This window comes from Microcebus murinus, chromosome 1 (genome assembly GCF_040939455.1).
Source record: "Microcebus murinus isolate Inina chromosome 1, M.murinus_Inina_mat1.0, whole genome shotgun sequence".
NCBI classification, from domain to species: Eukaryota; Metazoa; Chordata; class Mammalia; order Primates; family Cheirogaleidae; genus Microcebus; species Microcebus murinus.
This window is the reverse complement of record NC_134104.1, coordinates 117,852,578-117,879,364: the sequence shown is the minus strand read 5'-3', so window position 1 is coordinate 117,879,364 and position 26,787 is coordinate 117,852,578. Positions and strand designations below refer to the sequence as shown.

At 35.2% G+C, this 26,787-nt stretch overlaps 1 protein-coding gene across 9 annotated transcripts in view; it reads right to left on the bottom strand.

Annotated features, from left to right (window-relative positions):
• PIK3CB (phosphatidylinositol-4,5-bisphosphate 3-kinase catalytic subunit beta) overlaps positions 1-26,787 on the bottom strand; it is a 141,419-nt gene that overhangs the window by 43,378 nt on the left and 71,254 nt on the right. For 8 of the 9 annotated variants that reach the window (XM_076005130.1, XM_076005127.1, XM_076005139.1 and 5 more), the window contains 6 exons: positions 26,021-26,098; positions 17,195-17,446; positions 15,600-15,696; positions 11,986-12,116; positions 8,898-8,948; positions 2,606-2,794 (listed from right to left, as the gene is read on the bottom strand). In XM_076005130.1, the coding sequence (XP_075861245.1) occupies positions 2,606-2,794; positions 8,898-8,948; positions 11,986-12,116; positions 15,600-15,696; positions 17,195-17,446; positions 26,021-26,098 (798 nt within the window). The remainder of the gene's footprint in view (positions 1-2,605; positions 2,795-8,897; positions 8,949-11,985; positions 12,117-15,599; positions 15,697-17,194; positions 17,447-26,020; positions 26,099-26,787) is intronic. The other variant, XM_020285671.2, reaches the window with a different exon arrangement.

The following is a 26,787-nucleotide window of genomic DNA, read 5'->3' as shown; positions in this document are numbered from 1 at the left end:
CTGAAACAGCAGTAATAAAAAACTCCTAGCATCCCCAGTTAACACTTGGAATACACTGCCCCACACACAATACTGAAAAGGACAGATAACATTCTGTAATACTAGAGCAGTCAGCTATGTTACGGGTTAAAAACAACCCCATCATTGGAAAGTAATTACTTTTGGTAAGATCATTTATAATTGTTAAAAATTAAATTATACAAGCATAAAATTAAATAATTACCAAATTCATCACATTAGTATGGGGAAAGCTATGGAAGCATATAGGGAAGGGAATGCAGATTTGGCCATATAAATAGAGAAAGCAGTGCTAATTACCTGCTTGTTGCAATGGTTATTGAAGCCCCTTCTGCATTATGACAACAGTATGTTTTCCTGTGAATTAATGGGAGGCTATCCTACAGCTTGTCTGCCTAATGCAGAAACAAAGCACAAACCTTGCACCACGCATCCAGCTTTCCAATTCTCAAGGTATTAGAGTTATCAAGAAAACAGTTTATATTCTTTTATACCAGTTCAACATAACTGGCAATGTGATAGTATTGAAGGGAGAAACCAAAACTCATTATTTTTATTCCATTAATTTTTTTTCTATCTACTAAAAATGGGCACTAGATTGTAAAATCCATGCTTTCCTAGACTTGCTTCCACACAGTAAAATGTAATTTAATAGCTGAGGACTAAATTACACAATTACATTTTTCCTCTAGCAAAATGGGGAGGATCTTAAACTAGATCTGAAAATAATACTTTAAATTCCCTCTTGGAAATGAGACAAGCAGGCTAAATTCCTGAATGTAGAAATTTCTGTCTCTAGGGTTCAAATAAAGAAATATTAAGCATAAACTGGTTCATTTCATTTTCTGACTATTGACATAAAAACCTCTGCATAAAACATCTTTTAAGAGTACAGAAAAAACTTTTTCTGTTGTGATTCCAATAAATAATATATTATACATTTATTACTTATGTACCTAGCACTGGACACTATCCATGAGAAATAGGCAAATGTGCTAAGTAAAAAAATGCTTAGTTCTTATTTTCCACCATTACTGGAGGTTCACAAAAAAACTAACCTTGGATTTAGATAATAAATAGGTGGTTAGAAGACAACAACTATTCCAGAATAATTAAACCTACCTGAACAACATAAAATAGTTCCTTTCCAAAGTAAGTTAATATTCATTTGATATAATGTGGAAACAGTTTAATCAAGGCACATACAATAATGTAATTACACTACATGAATCCAAAGATCTTTAGACACTAGAAGTAAATGCAAAAGAAATGCTTTCTACACTTAACTTGAGAAGTAAAATAAAACCAAAGATTGTTAAAATGCATATCATTAAAATAAACACACCTTTCTTCACTAAATTTATAAAGTCATTCTAGATTTACTAAGACCAAAAAACTAGAGACATCAATTGAATTCAAATAAGTAAGGTGATCAAATCTGGTTATTATGATAGGCCAACTTTATTAGTTTTTATTAAAAAACCACTTCAAGGCCAGGCACGGTGGCTCACGTCTATAATCCTAGCACTCTGGGAGGCTGAGGCGGGTGGATCGCTCAAGGTCAGGAGTTTGAAACCAGCCTGAGTGAGACCCTTCCTCTACTAAAAATAGAAAGAAGATAATTGACCAACTAAAAATATATATACAAAAAATTAGCCGGGCGTGGTGGCGCATAGCTGTAGTCCCAGCTGCTCGGGAGGCTGAGGTAGTAGGATTGCTTGAGCCCAGGAGATTGAGGTTGCTGTGAGCTAGGCTGATGCCACAGCACTCTAGCCTGGGCAACAAAGGAAGACTCTGTCTCAAAAAAAAAAAAAAACAAAAAAAAAAAACACTTCAAAGGTCTTCCTATTAAGCACTGGTGGCCATTTGAATTCAGTAAATGCCAGTGCTTTTTGATAGGGTATTGAAATTTAAACCAAGGAGCTAAAATTTAGTGGTATTTTTGAAGAAAAATGTTTTTCCTTCCTCTATTGTGCCAAAAAGCATGCACTCATCAATACTGCCCAACTGAAATGAATGTTAAAAGTGATTGGAATGGTATATGATCTAAAATGTTAACTTCTACAACAGACGTAATTCTCAAACAAAAGATAATTACTTCAGAATAATCACTGCAAAGGATCTTATGATTAAAAACTTTAGAGTAAACTGATGAAGCTAGTAAAAGGTACCCAGGACCTATTGAGTAGTCCCTTTAATAGATGATTGTCCCAAGACCAAGGTTTCAATTGTCTTTAGTGAAAGGTATGGCAACCCTTTCCAGAATCTGGGATTTTTAAATCTTAAAAGTTTCTGGTTTATTAGTCAGAGTATGTAAGAGTTTAATACCTCAAAATTTCAGGACAGGCACAGTGGCTCATCCCCATAATCCCAGCACTTTGGGTGGCCAAGCCAGAAAGATTGCTTGAGGCCAGGAGTTTGAATCAAATCAAAAACAAAAACAAAAAATAAAAACACCTCAAAATTTCACCTGCAGAAAATTATCCTATCTATAAAAATATATCTATGAGGAAAGAACACTTTATATGAACTCAACAAAGTAACATATATATAACCAAAAAGAGTTACAGAAATAATCTTTTGTTACCTGAGCAACATCCTCAAGTTTATTCCACTTGATTGACAGCAGTAACTTTGGCAGTGACTGTGGGAAATTCTCTCTGCAATCTTGTCGCAAAGTCCAAATAAGATCCATTTCATTCTCACACAGTTGAGACAAGGGATCCCTGTCCAAGATTTCCTTCAGTACAGCAAGAAATTTCTTTCCACCTCGACTCTAAGAAAATACTCATTATAAAATATAACTGTGCAAACAGCATTCGCAAGCATTCTGCAAATTTAGAGACAATAAATTTACATATAATCTATGAGCTTTAACATGGCAGATAAAAAAATATAATTGCTGAAAAAAATTAGTAAAGGTGGATACTTTATAAAAGTTTTTATTGTTGAATATTCAATCTGTAAGCTAAGGAATAAGGAAAGAGTTACTCTCGAAAAAGTTCTTAAAAAGGAAAAAGAATAGTTTTCAAAAATCTAAATACTTGAAATGTATAACACTAGGTGGCGGTGTTGCTTTTTGCATTAAAAACCAAGTAATTTATCTGAACTGATTTTTTTTAATTTTCCAATTTCTATAAACAAACAAACCACTACCCAAACATACCAGGTTAAAAATAAAAAAGTAACAGGCATCTTCTTGGATCATGCCTTGAATCAAAGGCATAAAATCTCCTTATAGTAAGAAATAGATGTTGGCTAAAACTAAGCATGGGAAAAATAAAATTATGTCAATTTTATTTCCCAATCTCTGTAAGAATATACTAAAATAAGGCCGGGCGCTGTGGCTCACGCCTGTAATCCTAGCTCTTGGGAGGCCGAGGCGGGCGGATTGCTCAAGGTCAGGAGTTCAAAACCAGCCTGAGCAAGAGCGAGACCCCGTCTCTACTATAAATAGAAAGAAATTAATTGGCCAACTGATATATATATATAAAATTAGCCGGGCATGGTGGCGCATGCCTGTAGTCCCAGCTACCCGGGAGGCTGAGGCAGAAGGATCACTCGAGCCCAGGAGTTTGAGGTTGCTGTGAGCTAGGACGCCACGGCACTCACTCTAGCCTGGGCAACAAAGCGAGACTCTGTCTCAAAAAAAAAAACAAAAAAAAAAAAAAAAAAAGAATATACTAAAATAACAAAGATAGCCCATGCTGCTTTCTGGATTCAGTCTCTCTAAATTTCATTAACATTAAAAGAAAGAGGTGGCCAGGTATGGTCTCACACCTCTAATTTTAGCAGTTTGGGAGGTAAAAGCAGGAGGACTGCTTAAGGCCAGGAGTTCAAGGCCAGCCTGAGCAACATAGGGAGATCCTGTCTGTGCAAAAACTATAAAGAAAAAGAAGTTAGCTGAATGTAGTGGCACACACCTGTAACCTATAGTCCCAACTACTTGGGAGGCTGAAGCAGGTAGATCCCTTGGGCCCAGGAGGAATTTGAGGTTGCAATGACCTATGATAATGCCACTGCACTCCAGCCCCTGGAACAGAGCAAGTGCCTGTCTAAAAATAGGTGTGTTTCCCCCCAAAATTAATACTGCTTTAGTCAAAACACATTTTCCCTAAAAACTCTTTCCAAAATTAGTTGAAAAGATCTTGTAAAGATTTATACTCTATGAATTATATTATTTTAATTTACATCAAAATATAAACATAAAAATAAATATAATTGTCATGTTACTTATTTTCTAAAGCAATGCAATTCAAAATAGTATATACACCTATATAAAAAAGAATGAGTAATACTAAGTTTAATTTTATTAAGTAAGGGCACTGACTTTTGGACATTGTCCTTCAGGGGAGGCACATTACTAAGAAGAAAACAAACCAAAGACAGAACACCATCAAAGCACTGTAACAACCACTTAAGCTGAAGGTTTACTTTAAGAGTAAATACTTTGCTATAATACAAAGAAAAATTAAGTTAATATTAGTACTTTTTTATTCACCTAATTCAGTATGAAATTCAGCAATACCAAATGCATGTTAAGTTCAAATATTCTGAAGAAGATAGAAGGAGACTGAAATATCTATTCTTTCTACATTGTTAGGATCTGTAACTATAAGCAGCACCACTCCCAAGTCCTCAGTGTACCCAATTGTAATGGAGATTTAAATATTTAGTTTCTTGTTGTTAGAAGGCAATAGTGACATAGTGCATGAAAATGCTTAGGAAACTGAATACTTTGAGTTTTTCTAGCAAAATATTTCTCCCAATTTGACCAAAGTGGAGGGGCAGCTGCAGTAGAACAGCTGGAAATTTTATCTAAGAAGTGGAAAGAAGGTAGTTCACCAGTATCTTACAGATTGGGTAGAAAGACACTAAGCTGAAGAACAAGTACCAATTGGCCAATAAACAGTTTTGGGGGGGTTTATTTTGTTTTTTGGGAGACAGAGTGTTGCTTGGTTGCACAGGCTAGAATGCCATGATGTCAGCCTAGTTCACAGCAACCTCAAACTTCTGGGCTCAAATGATCTTCCTGTCTCAGCTTCCTGAGTAACTGCATCTACAGGTGTGTGTGTATGCTACCACGCCCAGCTAATTTTTTCTATTTTTAGTTGCCTGGCTAATTTTGTTTTCTATTTTTTAGTAGAGATGGGTCTCGCTCTTGCTCAGGCTGGTCTCCATCTCCTGAGCTCAAGCGATCCTCCCACCTCGGCCACCCTAGCATGCTAGGCTTACAGGCATAAGCCAACTTGCCTAGCCTAAACAGTTATGTCTTTCTGAATTCAGCCTTCCTGTAATAACCCTTAACACTTTATACTTAAAATCCTTCATTTGATCTGCCATTGTTTATAGAATAAAATTCAAGCTAGTCTCAGAGCATACAACGACATCTACGACCTGGTCTCAACAGGCTTTTCCAGTGATCCTTCAGATTGTTCTAAATCTCACAATTTATACTCTAATAATTCCAAACTGCTTGCTGTATCCTCTATGGCAGACTGAGGTGACACTCATAAGCATTTTTCTGTCTTTTGTTGTTGTTGTTAGAGATGAGGACTAGATTTGTTACCCAGGCTGCAGAGCAGTGACACAAACATAGCTCATTGCAGCTTCAAACTCCTGGGTTCAAACGATCCTTCTGCCTTAGCCACCTGAGCAGCTGGGACTATGGGTGCACACCACCAAGCTGGGCTAATTTTTTTTTTTTAATTTCTTAGAAAGATAGGGTCTTGCTATGTTGCCCCAGCTAACCTTGAAATCCAGACCTCAAGCAATCCTCCCAGGCTTGGCCTCCCCAAGTTCTGGGATTACAGACATGAACCACCAGCACCCAGCTGCATTTTTCATAATATATTGTTAATTCTATTTTTTTTGTTCTCACATGATAAACTTATCTCAACAAAAATCGTATCTTCCTCCCATTTGTATCCCTAGCACAAAGCACTCAACACATAAACACTAAATTTTAAAAATGAAAACAAATTTCTTATTAAACTACTTATAATGAAATTCTGAATCAAGCTATATCTCCTATTATAATAAATAACAAATACAATTCAATAACTAAACAAAACAGACTAGGTAATAATTCACAAACTCTCTATACTAGAAATCTTTGGGAAGAGTTTAAAAGTTATACCTAGAATAAAGGTCCCTGAAAAATACAAACGAGCTAATCATTAGAATAAGCTCAGTCTTTTTCTTTCTTTCGTTACCCCAACCAGGGTACATTGGCAGAATTATATTATAGCTCACTACAGCCCTGAACTCCTGGGCTCAAGCAATCCTCCTGCATCAGCCTTCTCAGTACCTGGGACTACAGGTGTGTGTCACCATGCCTGGCTAAATTGTTATTTCCTGTAGAGATGGGATCTTGTTATGTTGCCCAGGCTGGTCTCAAACTCCTGGCCTCAAGCAATCTTCCCACCTGGGCCTCACAAAATGCTGGGATTACAGGTGTGAGCCACTGTGCCCAGCCAGCTTGAGCCTAGTCTTATGACTAGACTAGCACCTAGGTCAACTAGAAAAAAAAAAATGGCAAGTAAGCAAAAAGACACACAGATAGATGCACATACACATGTGTGTTCCACATGTTTTGCCTAAAACTTTTACTTTATTCTAGTCATTAAGGATGATCAATATATGATGTCTTTCAAGTATCTTAAAATATTAGTTACCTGGGACTACTTAATATAAAAGTTGGCAAGACAGGAAAATTACCAGACCCTGGAGAACTAAGTCAAAGGAAAATATGTTATATGCCTTCATGGCCATTGAGATGTGCTGGAGAGTGGAATAGTCTCTATTTCATCTTCTTTGTTTAGGAATTATCATACAGGGTCAAACTCATGGAACCTCTTGCTCAGTATCTATCTCTGGCAATTACACCAAGGAATATATGATTATCTTCTCAAATATCAACTTTACAGGTTAGGGTTATAAACCAAACACCCTTACTTCCTTTAGCACTCCATATGCATTTACCTTCCATTATAATAGAAAAAGTTTTAAAAAATGTGTTATACCTTTCTTCTTACTATATATATAATAACGGTTTTATATTCAGAAACTCAACCTAAAAAGGGTATCTAGCTGGGTTTCATTAAAAAATGTCATCATTAGAATTTGAAAATGAAATTCTTAGCCAAACCTGTTACTGCAAACAACACAGACTATAAATTGTTCATGTGGAAGAAAGACAAATTGCTATTTTGTTCAAAATTACAAAAAGCTAGCCTACCTCGTATAATTTAGTGGATCCAAATTAGACCTCTACAGATTGCTGTAAGTAAATATCCCGAATAACCTAGGAATAAGCTAAAAGGGGAGAGCAGTGGAATAGCTGTATTAACTGTACTGCAACTGGTCACTGTGGTATAAAAAGCACAACATTGAATAATGCCAAGGTAAAAACTAGGAGAAGCACTTGGCAAAAAGCATAAGAAAACACTGAATCTTAGATTCTTTTATAAAATAAAAAAAAAATCAGTAATGAAAAATTACGTTGTACAGTATAATGGGAGAACTTACATATGTATTCAAATGCTTATACTAAAGTAAGATAATAAAAGTAGTGGAAAGCAATGAAAAATAATACCCATATTCTTCACTTTTTATGTTTAGATTTTTAAAAACTACAAACATATATACTGTAACATAATAGTGATTACTGATCAATAAAACAAAATAAACACCTTGTTATAAACATACGGAGGCCCAGTGTGGTGGCTCACGCCTGTAATCCTAGCACTCTGGGAGGCTGAGGCAGGATTGCTCAAGTTCAGGTGTTTGAAAACAGCCTGAGCAAGAGTGAGACCCCATCTCTTCTAAAAATAGAAATTAACTGGCCAACTAAAAATACATAGAAAAAAAAAATTGGCCTGGCATGGTGGCGCATGCCTGTAATCCCAGCTACTTGGGAAGGTGAGGCAGAAGGATTACTTGAGCCCAGGAGTTAGAGGTTGCTGTGAGCTAGGCTGACACCACAGCACTCTAGCCCAGGCAACAGAGTGAGACTCTGTCTCAAAAAATAAAATAAAATAAAATAAAATAAAATAAAATAAAATAAAATAAAATAAAATAAAGCATAGATGGCAGAAATATATATACTATGAACAAAGTCAACCAAGTAATCTATTTTGTAATATCTGAGTAGAAACAAGGGCAACAGTGTGTGTGGCACAGACTAACGGGTCCCTCGGTATCTGTTCTCCACTTCTTCCTTTAGCACTAGAATCTCTTGCTTTTAGCCAAGCACATGACTGCCCAGCTAAGGACTGTATTTTCCAGGTGCACCTGTAGTTAGCTATGGCCAATAAGATCTGTCCCATAAGATGTAGCAGAAATGATACACGCTAATGATATTCTCAAAAAGAATGAATTGTAGCCTCTAGTCTTGCTTTTCCTCATCCTGCTGGCTGGAATGTAGTAAAATAGGAAGCTGGAGCAATAAACCACGAAATAGAAACTATATCTTAAACATGGCAGAGTACCAAGATAAAAGAAACCTGGGTCCCTTGCACTGTGATGCTTGTGCTTATTACACTTGCTTTGTTACATGAAAGAAACACAGCCTCCTCATTCAACTGAATAATACTAAGATATAATTTTATTCTATGAGGTACAATAACCTCCCTTATAGACTAGCTGCTGAATCTAGACTTGTATCAGAAAAGGAGTTACCCACTGAACACAAATCACCCACAAACTGGGCTGCCATTATCAAAACACTAGTTATGTGTGTACTTACCAACACTCACAGATTGTTCTTGCATATGGGTTACGGTCTTCTGTGAATTCGTTACCTTAAGTGAGATGAAGGTACCTAATAACGTGCGCAACTCTATAAAAAAGGACCATTTAAAAATCTTGATACTTACTGACACATTAGCACTATCACTGCTTGCAATCTCAGCTGCCTTTTCAATAATCTGTTTAAAAAAAATTTTTTTAATTAAATTTGGCTCTCGTATTTGTAGAATTTTAAGTATAAATGAATACAATTGTATTTAAACTACAAAGGCCTACATATGATCTGGCATTTCTATGCTTTATAAAGTAAACACGAATTTTAAAAGCAAAATGGTGCTTCCCAAGGGCTTCAAACTCTTGACAACAGGAAAACGATGGTAAAACTGTAAGAGACTGAGACTCATAGGGAACTGGGATTGTCTGTAGATAAAATAAGTAGTAGCATGTATATGTGTGTGTGTGTGTGTGTGTGTGTGTGTGTGTGTGTGTGTATATATATGTCAACCTTCTTTCGAAATATAAATGAATTCCAGTTAAGAAAATGCAAATATATGTAGGAATTACGAAATATAGAATGAGCTTTTGTCATTATTTTTTTCTCAACAGATATCAAAAGCAAAAGTAATGACAAAGGAAAGTCTAAAAATACTTTCTAAATTCAAAGTTTTCTTTCTAAGAAAAGTTTTCTTTCAAAGTTTTACTTTCTAAGTTCAAAGGGGGCCCTCATTTTTACTAAGAGCCCACTCATCCAGTGGGAAGATTAATGAGAAAAGAACCAGAAGATCCATGTCCTGTTACTGAGCTATATGACGTTAAGTAAATAATTTATCTGTATTCTCATGTTTAAAATGTGATAATTCCCATCCTACTCCATAGGGTTGTTGTTAAAATGAGATTATAGATATTGAAATTAAGCAGTAACAAAAAAGTTGTCTTGAAAAGAAAAATGTAGGCTAGGTGCGATGGCCTGAACCTATGATCCCAGCACTTTAAGAGGCCAAGTAGGGAGGATCACCAAGTAGGGATTATGCCACTGCACTCCAGCAGTGGGTGACAGAGCAAGATCCTGTGTCTTTAAAAAAAAAAAGTATGCAAATGATTATACCAACAAGCATTAAGTTAAATTAAAAACACTAGACTTGGGGAAACTTTCTCTTTTTACATTTGTATCACTTATTTTATAATAACCAAATACAAGTAATTATACCAGTTATAGATTTGACAATTAAAGGAAAACCAATAAGTATAAAACATTTTACATACTTTATTTGTTTTTGACTTGGGATCTTACTATATTGCGCAGGATGCACTCAAACTCCTGGGCTCAAGTGATCCTACTGCCTCCCAAGTAGCTGGGACTGCAGGTGCATGTCACTGTACCAAGCTTATACATATTTAATGACTAAAAGCTCTATCCCAAATTGATCTTCTTTAAGACAGACTCTCCAAGGGATTAGAAAGTTAGAAAGTCAAAAGTTTAATGACCAGTGGCAGATGACTGGAGCAATGGTGAAATAAAACTTCTCTTAAAATATTGGATTTAAAATACCCATATTTGCATAGGATGCTATATTTAGAAAAATGCTTCATAAATTATTTCATTTTGATCCAAAAGAAACTATAACTAATTGTTAAAAATACACTATAACTGAACCTAATAATAGTCATAACTAGGACTATTAAATGTATCACAAGTAGCTATGCCTTATGAATAAATTATCTTAGGAATAACTAAAGCTATCAAGTATTAGCTAAATGTATTAGATGAGTAAAAAAGGTAGCCTTATCTATTCAATGAATACTAAAATATATACGGTTCTTACCATATTTGGGATTTCTACTATAACAAGAACAAAATTTAATTTGGGTGTAAATTACTGGTCTAAAAAACATTTTTTTTTTCACATCTGCTTAGTTTTTTATTAAGTATAAAGGCCCAGTTAATCAACTCATTAGATTGGTCAAGGCAAGACACTTGAACTACATAACAGGATTTAAAAAGCAATTGGTTTTTTTAGTAGTTCTCTGGTAATCATACACACACACACACACAGATTTGTAGAGTACTGTGAATATAGGATTTCCCCCATAATCTTGTATAATGCACTGTTCACAATCTGCAATATTTTGAAAACTATATAAATAGGACATGGCCAAATTAGAGATATCTGATAAACTGTTATAAAGTATTTGGGAACTTCAGCTATATTCCCAAAAAGATTAATTTGAAACTATAAAAAATAAAAATTCATATAAAAGCACAACAGATTTTAAAAAACATTTTAAAAGAACTTGAGGTTAAAAGCCACTTCTTAGAAAGAATTCAAATTAAAATTAAAATGAAGCAAGAAACACTGAGTTACATAAATTTAATTTGCATATTTTAAAAACTCTCCTCTATATGGGTCTGGTAGAGTTTAACATAAAAATGCAACTGAGTTTAGAGGTAGAGTAATTTAAATATTATTTAGTATAATCTCAGTCTTTACAGACAGCTTGTTCTCAAATGGATTAAGAAAATTAAAGAAATTTCTGTTTATGTTCTCAGAATTCGCTGAAAGATTTCCTCATAAAAATCGGCCCCAATCATACCTGAAGCAAAGACACCAAACCTGAATATAAAACATATTGACAGCTCAGCTCTCTTAGCATGTAAATTATCACAGCCCTATTTTTAGCCCCTACCAGATAATCTCTCTATCCCAAGATATGCAGTTTTATACTATGGAAATGTATTTAGAAATGGAAGTCCTTGATATACTTTATACAAAATAACTACCTTAGGAAATCCTACTAATAGTAATAGTCATCAAAAATCACCTGCTCTTTGAATATCAACTCTAACACAGCAGTTTTACCTTCAATCCCTGAACCAACATGCTGGGCATGTTTCACTGAACATTTCATATGTTCACTGTTATATATGGATACATTAATAGCCCCTTTTAAGTTGAAAAAGACCTCAGAACATTTATGCTTTCCTCATTTTATAAATGAGGAACCTGAACTCCAGATATGCCATGTTTTACTTGGTCAGTGGTAAAGCCAGAACTCATAAAGTTAGAGGATTCCCTGCTCCATGGTTTTTCCACTGAACCAAGCTGTCAACGTGCAGGAAGTTGTGAAACAGAAACAAACATATAAAGCTTGAACTCTAAACATATAGAGCCAATTAAATTATTTCATGCATAGTAACCCTTTAAATAATTAGCTTACCTTATCGAAGGGAGGATAATAATAAGGTTGTTTTTTATTCTCTGGAAATTTAATATGCAAAGCTGTTGCATTTTCAGTATATGGATTTGTTTGTACAGTTCCCATTGGATTCAACATTTCTTCAAGTTCATCTAAAACATGCAAATAATTTTGATCTTTAAGAAAATGTCTTTGAAACTAAATTTTTTAAAAAATTGTAATGGATTTCCTCTTATGAAAATTACTTAAAAAGTGTGTCAACTAAGAAAGTTTGGAAGAAAATTATATTAGTAAGCCTCTAATATTCTGTTAATGCTTGGAACAAAATTTCAGGGTAAGTTTGCATACATCTTTTTTTTTCTTTTGAGACAGAGTCTCGCTTTGTTGCCCAGGCTAGAGTGAGTGCCGTGGCGTCAGCCTAGCTCACAGCAACCTCAAACTCCTGGGCCCAAGCGATACTACTGCCTCAGCCTCCCGAGTAGCTGGGACTACAGGCACACGCCACCATGCCCGGCTAATTTTTTCTATATATATTAGTTGGCCAATTAATTTCTTTCTATTTATAGTAGGATCGGGTCTTGCCCTTGCTCAGGCTGGTTTCGAACTCCTGACCTTGAGCGATCCGCCTGCCTCAGCCTCCCAGAGTGCTAGGATTACAGGCGTGAGCCACCATGCCCGGCCTACATACCTCTTTAAAATGAGAAGTTAACAAAAACGAATGGCTACCTCTTTCTTCAAATTTGATAATTATTCTCAATCTTAAAAAAAACTTAACTGAAACTGTTCTTCCTCCATCAAAATTAGATGGCCCACAGGAATTATCATTTCATTACTGTATATGGACTTCTTAATCACATGCTATCTGGTTTACATGGTCAACACAATACCCAAATTGCTATTTTGAGAGTCATCAATGACATTCTTCTTAGCCAATCTAATGTTAATGCTCCTTTATTATCCTGTAACTGCTGACACAAATACTTTCTGTAATAGTCTCTGTAATATTCTAATCAAGTGGTACTCATTTTACTTCACCAACTGCCTCGTTCTTCGAGGTACTCCTTTCTCTCTTTCTCCACCACCCTAAATATGGTCCATTCACAAAATTGTGCATGGGCTCTAAGAATTTCAATGTAGTGAGAAAACCCATGAGTTTGTATTATGTAACTTTCCAATTTCACAGATAAGTAAACTCAAGATGAGGGGACAGAATTAGGAGTACAACCTAAGATCAACCCTCTCCAAAGTAATTTTTCTTATACTAATTTTAGCACATTTGTTCTCTCTGTACTTTCTAAGGAAAGAAAGTTAAGGTCCATTCTGTCTAGACCAAATTTCAATAAAGTATGCACATTAGAATTATCTCCCAAAGCTAGAAAATCTTTACAAGGTTCAGCTCCTTAATCTTTTGCTCATATCGTTCAATATTTTCTCATCTCATAGGTTCAATTTTCACTTGGAGGCAATTCTTATAATTTATACACCTCCAGAGTGTATTTCTCAGCAAATTACAATTCCATACTTGTGCTCTCTAGTAGCATTATATTAATACTTGTATGTCCTATCAAATGCAACCTATTTGAAGTCAAATAGAGCATTTTAAGTATTTATCAGCCCCTCAACTCCAAACATAAGGTAACCTTTTTCAAAAGTGATCACAAAAAGGGGACTCTTAAATACTACAAATAGAGAGTACAAACTGGTACAATCTCTATTAAAGAGCAATTAGTTATTACCTATAAAAAATACAAATTTATTTACTCTTTAACTCGATAAACCCACTTCTGGGAATTTACCTTAGATATATATATACCTGCATATAAACAGAGTTATTCATTATAGGACTGTCTGCACTACCAAAAGATAACTCTGCTTCGAGGGGAGGGGAGGGGAGGGGAGGGATACCAAATTGCTTGGTATTTCTGGAGAACATGTGTGAGTTACGATTTTCAAGAAAGTATAGTGTTGAAATGCATCTTTCACTCTATTGTGAAAATATAGTTCCTCATAAGAAACGTGTCAAATACACACAGCTCTCCTGTATTTGGGGGAAAACATGATTAGTGAAAATTATTAGAGGTATATGTACAAGAAGGTGGAGAATATAAAATACATACAAAAACAGTAGAATGTGAGTTTATAAACATTTTCAGCAACTGACTATACAAAAATAATTTCAAATAACAACTGCTAATATGTGAACATTTTCAAATGTCTGTTGCTTACAAAATAATTAGAAAATTCAAAAAAGTACACTACTTTACTAGATACATTAACAAACTATGAAGACAGAAGAAAAGAGAGAGAAAGGAAACTACTACTATAAAGTTTATAATAAAAATTCCAACATTTGGGAAAGTAGTATGGAATAATAGAAAGAGTTGAGCAGTGTTTCATTTAAATCCTAGGTTTGGGCCGGGCGCTGTGGCTCACGCCTGTAATCCTAGCTCTTGGGAGGCCGAGGCGGGCGGATTGCTCAAGGTCAGGAGTTCAAAACCAGCCTGAGCAAGAGCGAGACCCCGTCTCTACTATAAAATAGAAAGAAATTAATTGGCCAACTGATATATATAAAAAAATTAGCCGGGCATGGTGGCGCATGCCTGTAGTCCCAGCTACTCGGGAGGCTGAGGCAGGAGGATCGCTTGAGCCCAGGAGTTTGAGGTTGCTGTGAGCTAGGCTGACGCCACGGCACTCACTCTAGCCTGGACAACAAAGTGAGACTCTGTCTCAAAAAAAAAAAAAAAATAAATAAATAAATAAATAAATCCTAGGTTTGAACCAATTATGTAAGATTGACTACCTTATTTTCTGTGAGCTTCACTTTCTTCAACTCTAAAAATGGGAATAAAACCATCTATCTCATTTAAAGTGGGTACTTTGAGTCATATATGAGGAACACAGACATATGGAAGGTGCTCCTCTTACCTCAAATTTCAGTAAGCCAATAAAAAAAAATAAGTGTTTTTACCATTTCTCCCAATCTAGTGTATGTTCCTTTTTCTAGTCAAGAGAATTAGTACAAGTAGGAGCAATAAAGGTTTTTATAAATAAGACACACTGTTCCTTAAGAGAAGTTCTCAAAAAAAAACTATATAAATAAAATATTTAAAGCAAGACACATTCAATGAAATAAGAAATATATGTGGAAACAGGTTTCGACCGCTATATACCTTAGCAGCACCCTGACTCAAGGAAGTTTAGACTATTTCATCCCTCAGTATGGAAATGAATGATAAGAATGAAAAATGGAGCTGCTCGCTGCGAAACTTAAAAGTCTCAGGAGCAGATCAGACACTCTGTAATGCACTAAATGAACATTTTGTTAGTAATATTGGAATTATCTTATTATTAGCACAACTGTGGTACATTATTTGTGTGAAGTACTAACTTGTTAAAGTAACCATTTAAAATATAGACCAATCTTTTAAACCAAAAAAAGAAATATAGTCAAAAAATCACTTCATGAATACATTAGAATAATTTATGTAAATATGTTTTAGAATGCATAACAAAGACATAAAATGATGGTTTATTTATTAAATCAAAGGAATGGTGAGCCATAAAGAAACTTTAATTAGTCCACGTGCCAAAAGTTAGTTACTTTTTAACACTAAGGATAAGGATGTAAATCTTACCAGGAAATGAAGACCAGCTGTGCAATATTAGGTCTCCAGATCTCAATTGTCCTTTAAAGTCAAAAACCATTGTATTTACCCATGCTACGGGATAATGCTGTTGAAAAAAGATATCACTGCATAAATATGCTAAGAATAAACTTTAAGGTATAAATATGTTCATGCCCTTTGTTTAATTATTAGTTCTAGAAAGTTCTAAATGATTTCCAAAATAATCACGCAAAATGAGAATTAAATGTACATGAAAAAATGCTCAACATCTTTATAATGGTTAAGAAAAACCTTAAAAGCCAATTAATGTCCCACAATAAAATAGTACATCCAAAAAATGAAATATTTACTATACAGTCTTCAAAAATGAGGAATTTTTAATGATTCAAGAAAAAAATATGTTCTGTCCTTGCATTTGAGACAAAAAAAAAAAATTAAAAAAAATAAAAAAAAAAATTAAAAAAAAAGAAAAAAATATGTGACATAATATCAGGACACATGTTTATTTTATTCTATTTAGTTTTTAGAGACAGGTTTTCACTTTGTCGCCCACGCTGGAGTACAGCAGCACAATCATAGCTCACTATAATCTTGAACTCCTGGGCTCAAGTGATCCTCCTGCCGCAGCCTCCCAAGTAGCTAGGACTACAGGAGCATGACATTGTGCCTGGCTAATTTTTTTTCTTTTTATGAGGCTCTCACTATGCTGCCCTGGCTGGTCTCAAACTCCTGGTCTCAAGCAATCCTCCCCTGAAGCCTGACCCTTTAACTTGCATAAATCTTAATGTAGGAGGAGGCAAGTCTCTAAGCATTATAGAATGTATTTATATCTCTTAAAAGGAGACACTAAGCTGGTAGGACTTTTATGTACACATTTAAACAGATTAATTTGGCCACAGCGTATCAAAAAATCTTATAAATAATCAAACACTTTAAGAACTCCATATCAGAGGAGGAAAAAAGCACAAAGGAACTAAGCCTTCTATGAAACTTATTTTTAGAAGAATGTATGATAACCAGAGGAAATGCTTACATTCCCATGTTAAGAATAAAAGAACACAAAAATTCATATATAATAAAAGAACGCTAATTTGTATAGATAAATACAGTAAGTAGGTCTTAAAAACATAAAAATTCATGTTCCCACCCCCCAAAAAACTTTTCAAAAAGAAAAAAGTAAAAACATTTGACTACAAAATATAAAATGGAAGATGAGAATAGAAAAACAGGCCCATCATTCTATATCCATAATTTCAAAATCCAAAAAGCTCTGAAAACTAAAGGCTTGTTGATAACTCATGTGACAACAAAACATGGTGAGAGATAACATGAAGTAATAAGTCTCTGTCACATTTAGTATAAATATCTATATATTTCATTCCAAATACTAACATGTTTGATCACACATTTATGCCCTAGACTCCATAAGGTGTGTTAAGTGATATGCTATTAATGATCTTTATAAAATGCACAAAATTCTGTATTATTGAATGTTTCTAGCTCCTGGAATTGCACTTAAGGGACTGTAGTACTCAATTATTTCAAACAGTCTTAAAATTATTCCATTATATAAAACAATTTTAAATAAACTGGTATATTATTACCACTTTTCCAGCTTTCCGGATGGTCTGATATTTAGAGGGATTAATAGTTTTAGTTGATTTCTTCGTTTTTACTTTATCCAAAACTGCATAAACAGCAAAACATAATCGTGCCATTCTTGGCAAGTCACAAGTATTAATATCAAATTCCAGTGGTTCATTCCAAATGTGATCATTTTTCCCTGATATCTCTGAGCTTACGATGGTTTTACATAAGAGCTCGGTACCATGAAAAAGACCAGCCCTGACATGAACCTGTAATGAAAGAGACAAAACAAATACAAAATCACAGTATTTACGATGTATGTATTATATCACTGAAACATCTCTATCATAGAGAATAAAGAAGCAGCACACCAACTATTAGAAAGCCTATTTGTCCACAGAACCACCAGACTGTAACTAATCAGTATATTGTTCACTAAAGTACAGTTAATTTAACCTACTTTTTACTTACTAAGTTCCTTTAAGGAACTAGCTAAAAAAGAAATTTAGGCAGTCCTATTTATATAGCTATAAAAAAATAAAAATACCTAGGAGTAAGTTTAACCCAAGGAGATGAAAGACCTCTACAAGGTAAACTACAAAGAAATTGAAGAGGATACAAACAAGTGGAAAAAGATCCCATGCCCATGGATCAGAAGAATCAATATTAAAATGACTTTACTATCCAAACCAATCTCAAATTCGATGCAATCCGTATCAAAATACCAATGCCATCCTTCACAGAATTAGGAAAAAAAAATCCTGAAATTTATACGGAACCAAAAAAGACTCCTAATAGCCAAAGCAATCCCAAGCAGTAACAAAGCTGGAGGCATCATATAATACCAGACTTAAAAATATACCACAAATTTGTAGTAGCCAAAACAGCAGAGTAATGGCATAAAAACAGAAACATAGACCAATGGAACAAACAGAGAATCCAGAAATTGACATATCTGCAGCCAACTGATTTTTGACATAGGCACCAAGAATCTACACTAGGCAGTCTCTTCAATAAATGGTGCTGGGAAAACTGTATATTCATGTGCAAAGGAATGAAAATAGATCTCCACATCCCAACCTATACAAAAATCAACTCAAAATTGATCAAAGAACTAAATGTAAGGCCCTATATAACTACTATAAAACAGGGAAATGCTTTAGGCCATTAGTCTGGGAAAGGATTTTATGAATAAGGCCTCAAAAGCATAGGCAACAAAAGCTTACGTGAACAAAGGGTATTAAATCAAACTAAAACGCTTCTGCATAACAAAGGAAACAATCAACAGAGTGAAAAGACAACTTACAGAATGTAAGAAAATATTTGCAAGCTATTCATCCAACAGGGAATTAATATCCAGAATGTACAAGAAACCCAAACATCAACAACAAACAATTTTAAAAATTGGCAAGTGATCTGAACAGACATTTCTCAAAAGATGACATATACGTTGCCAAGAAATACATGAAAAATGCTCAACATCACTAATCATCACGGAAACGAAAACCAAAACCACAGTGAGGAATCATGGCATCCCAGTTAGGATGGCTATTGTCATAAAGAACAAAAATAACAAACGATCCAGTGACACTCTACAAAAAAGACACCTGCACTCGAATGTTTATAGCAGCACAATTCATAATTGCAAGGCTGTGGAAACAGCCCAAGTGCCCATCAATCAAAGAATGGATTAATAAAATGTGGTATATGTACACCATGGAGTACTATTCAGCTCTAAGAAACAATGGTGATATAGCACACCTTATATTTTCCTGGTTAGAGCTGGAACCCATACTACTAAGTGAAGTATCCCAAGAATGGAAAAACAAGCACCAGATATATTCTCCAGCAAACTGGTATTAACTGAGTAGCACCTATGTAGACACCTTTTATGAAGCGACACCTTCTGAAGCACATAGGTGCTACAGTAATAGGGTATTGGGCAGGTGGGAGGGGGGAGGGGGGCGGGTATATACATACATAGTGAGTGAGAGGTGCACCATCTGGGGGATGGTCATGATGGAGACTCAGACTTTTGGGGGGAGGGGGGGAATGGGCATTTATTGAAACCTTAAAATCTGTACCCCCATAATATGCCAAAATAAAAAAAAAAAAAAAAAAATAACAAACGCTGATGAGGATATGGAAAAAAGGGAACTCTTAGACACTAATTGTGAGAATGTAAACTAATTCAGCCACTACAGAGAACAGTATGGAGGTTCCTCAAAAAAATACAAAAAGAACCACCATATGACCCAGTAATCCCACTATAGGGCATTTATCTGAAGGAAAGGAAATTATTGTATCAAAAATACAACTGCACCCCCATGTTTACTGCAGTACTATTTACAAGAGCCAAGATAAGGAATCAATCTAGGTGTCCAACAACAGATGGACAGATAAAGAAAATGTGGTGTATGTATACAATGGGATACTATTTAGCCGTAAAAAAGAATGTCATTAGGGGCAACACAGATGGAATTGGAGAATATTATGGTAAGTGAAATAAGCCAGGAACAGAAAGTTAAACACTGCATGTCTTCACTTATATGTGGAAACTTTAAAAAAAAAAAAAGCTGATCTCTTTTTAAGTAATATGTACTTACAACACAGGACACTTAAAGGGAAAGGTTGGGAAGGGGGGATAGAGAGAGATTTGTTAAAGGACAGAAACTTATGGCTAGATAGGAGGAGTAAGATATAGTGTTCTAGCAATGATCCCCAATCTTTTTGGCAGCAGGGACCAGTTTCATGGAAGACAATTTTTCCATGGATGCAGCGGGTGGAGGAGTGTTGGAATGATTCAAGCGCATTACATTTATTGTGCAGTCAAACCTTTCTGCTAATGATAATCTGTATTTGCAGCCGCTCCCCAGTGCCATCACTGCCTCAGCTCCACCTCAGATCATCAGGCAACAGATTCTCACAAAGAGCACACAACCTAGATCCCTCACATGCACAGTTTACAATAGGGTTTGTACTCCTGTGAGAATATAATGTCCCTGCTGATCTGACAAGAGGTAGAGCTTGTGCAGTGATGCAAGCAATGGGGAGCAGCTGTAAATACAGATGAAATTTAGCTGGTTTGTGCCACTTCCCTCATGCTGCTCACCTCCTGCCATGCAGCTCAGTTCCTAACAGCCACAGACCAATATAGGTCTGGTACAGGTCCATGGCCCAGGGGTTGGGGACTGCAGTTCTATAGCACTATAGGATGAATTAAGTTAACAACAATATATAGTTTCAAATAGCTAGAAGGAAGATGTTGAATGTTCCCAACACAAAGACAATAAATGTTTGAGATGATTGATATGCTAATTACCCTGATCTGATCACTATACATTATAACACATTATAACACAACATAACACAACATCATGATGTATCCCTTAGATTTGTATAATTATTATGTATCAATGTTACTATGTGTCAATGTTAAAGAAAAAAAAGGAGGAAAAAAAGACGTTCCTATCACTCAGGAAATTGCAAGAGTTTTAAGAGCTCTGAGCCAGGAACCAAGGGCAGAGCTCAAATGTATATTACTTTATTATGTCACAATTTGTAAAGAGGTTGGTCTGGCTTATGAGAGGAATACTGTGTGAACTTCAGAGATGGTTATGTTAAAATATATTCATTCATTCATTGCACAAATATTTATTTAGTGTTCCAGGTACCGAAATAAGATAAAAAGATTAAAATATTGTTTTTTCAAGTTATATATATTTTAATAGACTGGGGGTTCTAAGACCCCTATAACAACACTATGAGATATCAAGATGTATGACTAATAACATATGATGCAGGATATGACTAGGTTTGTTCTTCTCTGGGTTTGTCCTGATTAGGGAATACTAGGCTGCTTAAATTTGTATGTTTCCATCTTTTGCCAGCTTTGCAAAGTTTCCTGTGATTATTTCCTTAAATAGTTTTTCTAAATTGTACTCTTTCTCTTCTCTTTCTAAAAATCAGATTAAAGTATGTTAGACCTTCTAGTATTGCCCCACCGGTTCCTGAGGCTCTACAGAACTTTTCCACTAATAATTTTTCTCTCTGCTGGTCAAATTGGAAAATATCTATTGATTAATCTTTAAGTTGACTGGTCCTTTCCTTTCTCATCACTATGCTGCTATTGAGACTGTTCAGATAGCCAAGCATGGTGGCATGAGCCTGTAGTCCTAGCTACTCGGGAGACTAAGGCTAGGCTGATGTCTAGCCAGGCAAGAGAGTGAGATTGTGGAGAGAGAGAGAGAGAGAGAGAGAGAGAGAGAGAGAGAGAGAGAGAGAGAGAGAGAGAGAGAGACAGAGAGACAGAGAGAGAGAGACAGACAGAGAGAGAGAGAGACAGAGAGAGAGAGAGACAGAGAGAGACACTATTCAGAGAATTTTAAAATTTCTGTTATTATATTTTTCAGTTGTAAATTTTCTATCTGATATCTCCTTACAGCTTCTATTACTTGGCTGAGATTTTCTCCATTTCCATTCTCATTGTATTTGCCCTTAGTTGTTAGAGCAGTTTTATAACTGCTTTAATGTCTGTAAGATAATGCCAACATCTGTGTCATCTTGGCACTAAATCTACTGACTATCACTGTCCATACCACTTGAGATTTCCCTCATTCTTTATATGCCAAGTAATTTTGAATTATATTCCAGATATTTTGACTGTTACGTTATGAGACAATGGGCCTTGTTTATATCCTAAAAAGAATGTTGACAGTTTCGTTTTAGGGAACAATGGTTAGGTTTAAGTTGCAAGTTTCAATGAGACTTCTGTGAACTGTTGTTCCAATACCAGTTAAGTTTTCAAATCCTTTGCTGGGCTATTTGCATCTGTCCTATGTATGCACTACACATTAACCAGTCTGAGACTTGGGGGGGGGGGTTATGCCATAGTTCAGCTGTTAAGGGTAGAACCTCATATGTACAGCTCAGGAATAAGCTTATAAGTACAAATAACTGAGAAGTTGTTTTCCCAATTTTCTCGTACTCTTCATTCTTCCAAGTATTCTTTGGTAGCCTAGGGCTCCCCTTTACTTCACCCACCCAGAAAGCTGGTGCTTTATTCACTTGTACTTCCTGCAACTTATGCCAAACACTGGAATGACAGAGAGAATAAAGTCAATGAGGATGGACTTCATTCTCCTGGAGCTCCAACTCCTCTAACTGGAGAAGAAAATTTAACTCTCTGAATTTTATGCTCCTGCAACTGCCCCTGCTACCACTGTTGCTGCTACAAGCGACAGAACTGCTTACAGACTAGGGCAAATGAGAACAGAGACAAGAAAAGGAAATAAGCGAGGGAAAAAAGAGTGAAATTTGTATTCTCTCAGACATATTTAGAAGACCCCTCTCCTTCTAGAGCTATAAATAGAGGACTTCTCCTTAGGATCTCTCTGTCTGAACCAGCCATCTTCTAGATTTTAGGCAACACAGAGTTCAGGACTCTACTAAATATTAAGATGTATACATGAAAGATGAAATACCATAAGCTAGGGAAAGACTGACCAGGAAGCCATGTGCTACAGAATTCCAAGCACTGTCACAGAGCTGAAAGACATTGAATTGCCTGCTAGGTAGATACCTGAATCATCACTGAACATCTGAGATTTCCATTACAGACTTCCTATGGAGTCATGTGCCCTATATGATCTCTGGGACTATAAATATGACAGATTAGACTTCAGTGATTAGGTTATACTATGTGATATAGTTGGTTTTAAGGAGGGCAGATAATCCTCAGTGAGCCTTACCTATTTGGTAAACTCTTAAAAGGGACCGGACTCTTCTTGGGCAAGAGATTCAAAGCATGAGAAGATTAAATGTTTCAGAAAGCCTTCAATTCCAGATTTTAAAGATAGAGAGGGCCACAGGGCAAGGATCTGAGAGAAGCCTCTGCCAACAGCCATCAAGGAAATGGAGAACTTAGTCCTACAACTGCAATGAAAAGAATGTGGCCAACAATTTGAATCAGGTTGGAAGCAGATTCTTCCCCAGAATCTTCAGAAAAGAATGCAGCCCTTTCTGAAATCCAGGTGAAAGTAACACCTGGATGCTAGCCTTGTTAAGACCACAAGCAAAGAACCTAAGAACTACATGCCTGGCAAAACTAATACATAAGTGTTGTTTTAAGCTGCTACATTTGTGGTAACTTGATACATAGCAATAGAAAACTAATGTAAGGGGCTAACATGAACGTTATGCCAATAAAATTAACAACTTAAAACAATTATCTGAAAGACAAAAATTACCAAAATGGACACAAAAGAAACAGAAAATCTGACTAACTATATATCTCCTGAAAAAAATTAAATTTCAAACTACCAGTCTCTACAAAAAATAGAAAAGTTAGTGGGGCATGGTGGCATATGCCTGTGGTCCTAGCTATTTGGGAGGCAGAGGCAGGAGACCCGCTTGAGCCCAGAAGGGGGAACTACAGGCATGAGCTACTGTGAGCTGCCCTTGGTGTAATTAACATTTAAATCAGTAGACAAGGTAAAGGAGATTACCTTCCCTAATGTCAGCTGGAAATGAAGGAAAATGCTTGAGAAAAATAGAGCAGATGTAAAGGTTTCTTTATTCTTCTGGAAAAATTAAATAATAAAGGGCTATAGAGAAATATCAACTACAAGAAAATTAAAGAACTGATAAATTATCTATAGAAGAAAAACATGATGGCCTGAAATTTAAAAGAACAAGTAATTCTTATTGGGAATTACCGGGAATTGTTGGGAAAAGTGTAGGAATTCCCATTTGTTACTATGTAAATTATACATTTATACATACAAATCACTGAACAAAACTATATATATGTATATAATATATATAGTATATTCCCAAATGACTAGAGGGTAGATCTGACTATATGTGATTTTTGCGTTTAAGAATGAAATCCCCAAGGAACTCTACTGAATATTTACTAATCCAGAGGACTGTCCAAGATATATTTTTTCTTTTTTTTTTTAATTTTTTTATTTATATTTTTTTCTTTCTCTTGCCCACAGTTCAGCTGAGCTATCTCCTGTATGTCCAAGATATATTATAAAGTGAATAAATCAGGTTATAGAATAATATGTAAAGTACTATCCCTTTTTTCTTTAACAAACCAATCAAGAAATAAAAGAAATAAACACAACAAAAACCCCTTTGATCCCCAAACCATGTTTATATATATTTGTATAAACATGAAGGACACTCACAATGCTTGTTGAGCTTGAATCCCTTATGATGGTAAGGAGATAGGAAGAAAAGACCTTTTTTCTTAATCATGTTTGCACTTTTTCACTTGCAATAATTTTAACATGCAATAATCATGTTATATTTTACATTTGTAAAAAATTAATAAGGAGAGTTTAAATTAAAAGAAAAAAACAGAATTATCACTAATTGGTGATAAACATACTGATTAAAAAGAAAAATCTAGCTGAGAATGTAAGAGCAAAGTCCTTATTTAATGACAGCTACCCAAACAATCTTTTCTTTAACTGTATATATTTAACATATGCAACATGTTTTAATATATATACATAATAAAGCAATTACTACAAATAAATTCACATATCCTTAGGCCAGGCATGGTGGCTCCCGGCTGCCTATAATCCTAGCACTCTGGGAGGCAGAGGTGGGCGGATTGCTCAAGGTCAGGAGTTGGAAACCAGCCTGAGCAAGAGCGAGACCTCGTCTCTACTATAAAATAGAAAGAAAATTAATTGGCCAACTAACATATATAGAAAAAATTAGCCGGGCATGGTGGCACATCCCTATAGTCTCAGGTACTCGGGAGGCCGAGGCAGTAGAGTTGCTTGAGCCCAGGAATTTGAGGTTGCTGTGAGCTAGGCTGATGCCACGGAACTCACTCTAGCCTGAGCAACAAAGCGAGACTCTGTCTCAAAAAAAAAAAAAAAAATTCACATATCCTTCATCACATATCATCGTTATCTTTCTTGCCTTTTTTTTTTTTTTTGGTAACAGTATCTGAAATCTACTCTTTTAGCAAATTTTCTGTATATAATACCATATTATTAACTATAGACCTCATGTTGTACATTAGATCTGTAGACTTATTCATCCAAGATAGTTGTATCTTTGTACCTTTTGACTTCTATGTCTCCATTTCCCCCACCTCCTGACCACTGGTAACCACCTTTCTACTCTCCCCCAAAATCTTTAATGTCCATGTACAAAAGCAAGCCACTGGTAATTTTTGGTAAGGAGCTTCTAAATATATCCACATTCCAACAAACATTTCAAATTACTGAATCTTTCTTGGATCACAAAACTATTCACTTAATTTCCTACCCAGCAAAATAGGGAAAATGCATGCTTTATACCTTGAGACAAAATGCCTTGTTAGGTCTTTATTTAATTGTATAGGATTGAACAATAAATCCCCATGTGTTAACAACTTGTGGTCCATAATGTAGTCATCTATCTTCTTTCAAGAAATGGCATTATATTTTCTCTGTGCTTAGCAAGTTTAAAGAAGGAAAAAAAAAAAAAAAACAAGACAAAGAGGAGGAGGCTGAGTGCAGCTCTCAGCAAGGATGAGAGAGGAGAATAAGATTGCATCGAAACATGTGATCTATAGTTTTGGCTTAAATTTCTCTTGCTGAATTCAAAATAATTTCTTCTACATAAAACACGTCAATCTTTCCAGTAGATCTCTAATTATTCAAAGAATAATTTAAAACAAAAATTCTCAAAGTTTTATAATAAACTGCCATATTCTATCCCATGTTATCTATCAATACGGATAAAATTAATCTCCAATGTGAATTATTGAGCACATCAGCAAGTTATTCAAATAATGGAGCACACAGCAACTTCAAATCTTAGCGAGCACTCACTTTTACAGTTTCTTCTGTATTAAGTTTATTTCCTTTAACCAAGACAATCTGGAAAGGGTTGTTATTTTCCCAAACATGCTGTAAAAGAATGAAATAAATACAAAATATTTTAATGAAAGGAATGAATATTCTATGCTAACAATGAAATTATCTTAGTTCTCATGTCTATTGACAAAATTATGAAACTAGAGTTCTGAACAATTGAAAGTCACATATATTAAAATTAATCAGTACCTGATAACAAGAATCTATCTAGAACTTTAAAAAATCAGCAAGAAAAAAAATCAAACAATCCCATCAATAAATGGGCAATGGAAATGAACAGAAATTTTTCAAAAGAAGACAGAATAATAGACAGAATAATAATAATAATAGAGCAAACATATAAAAAATGCTCAAGATGTCTAATCATTAGAGAAATGTAAATCAAAACCACAATGAGATATTATCATCTAACCCCAGTGAGATTGGCCTCTATCAAAAAAATTCTAAAACAACAAATGCTGGCGAGGATGCGGAGAGACAGGAACACTCTTACACTGTTGGTGCAACTGCAAATTAGTGCAACTTCTATGGATAAGAATTTGGAGATACCTCAAAGAGCTAAAAATAAAAATACCATTCAATCCAGCAATAGCACTATTAGGCATCTACCCAAAAGAGCAAAAGACATTCTATAATAAAGACATCTGCACCCGAATGTTTATGGCACCACAATTTACGACTGCAAGGAAGTGGAAACAACCTAAGTGCCCGTCAATTCATAA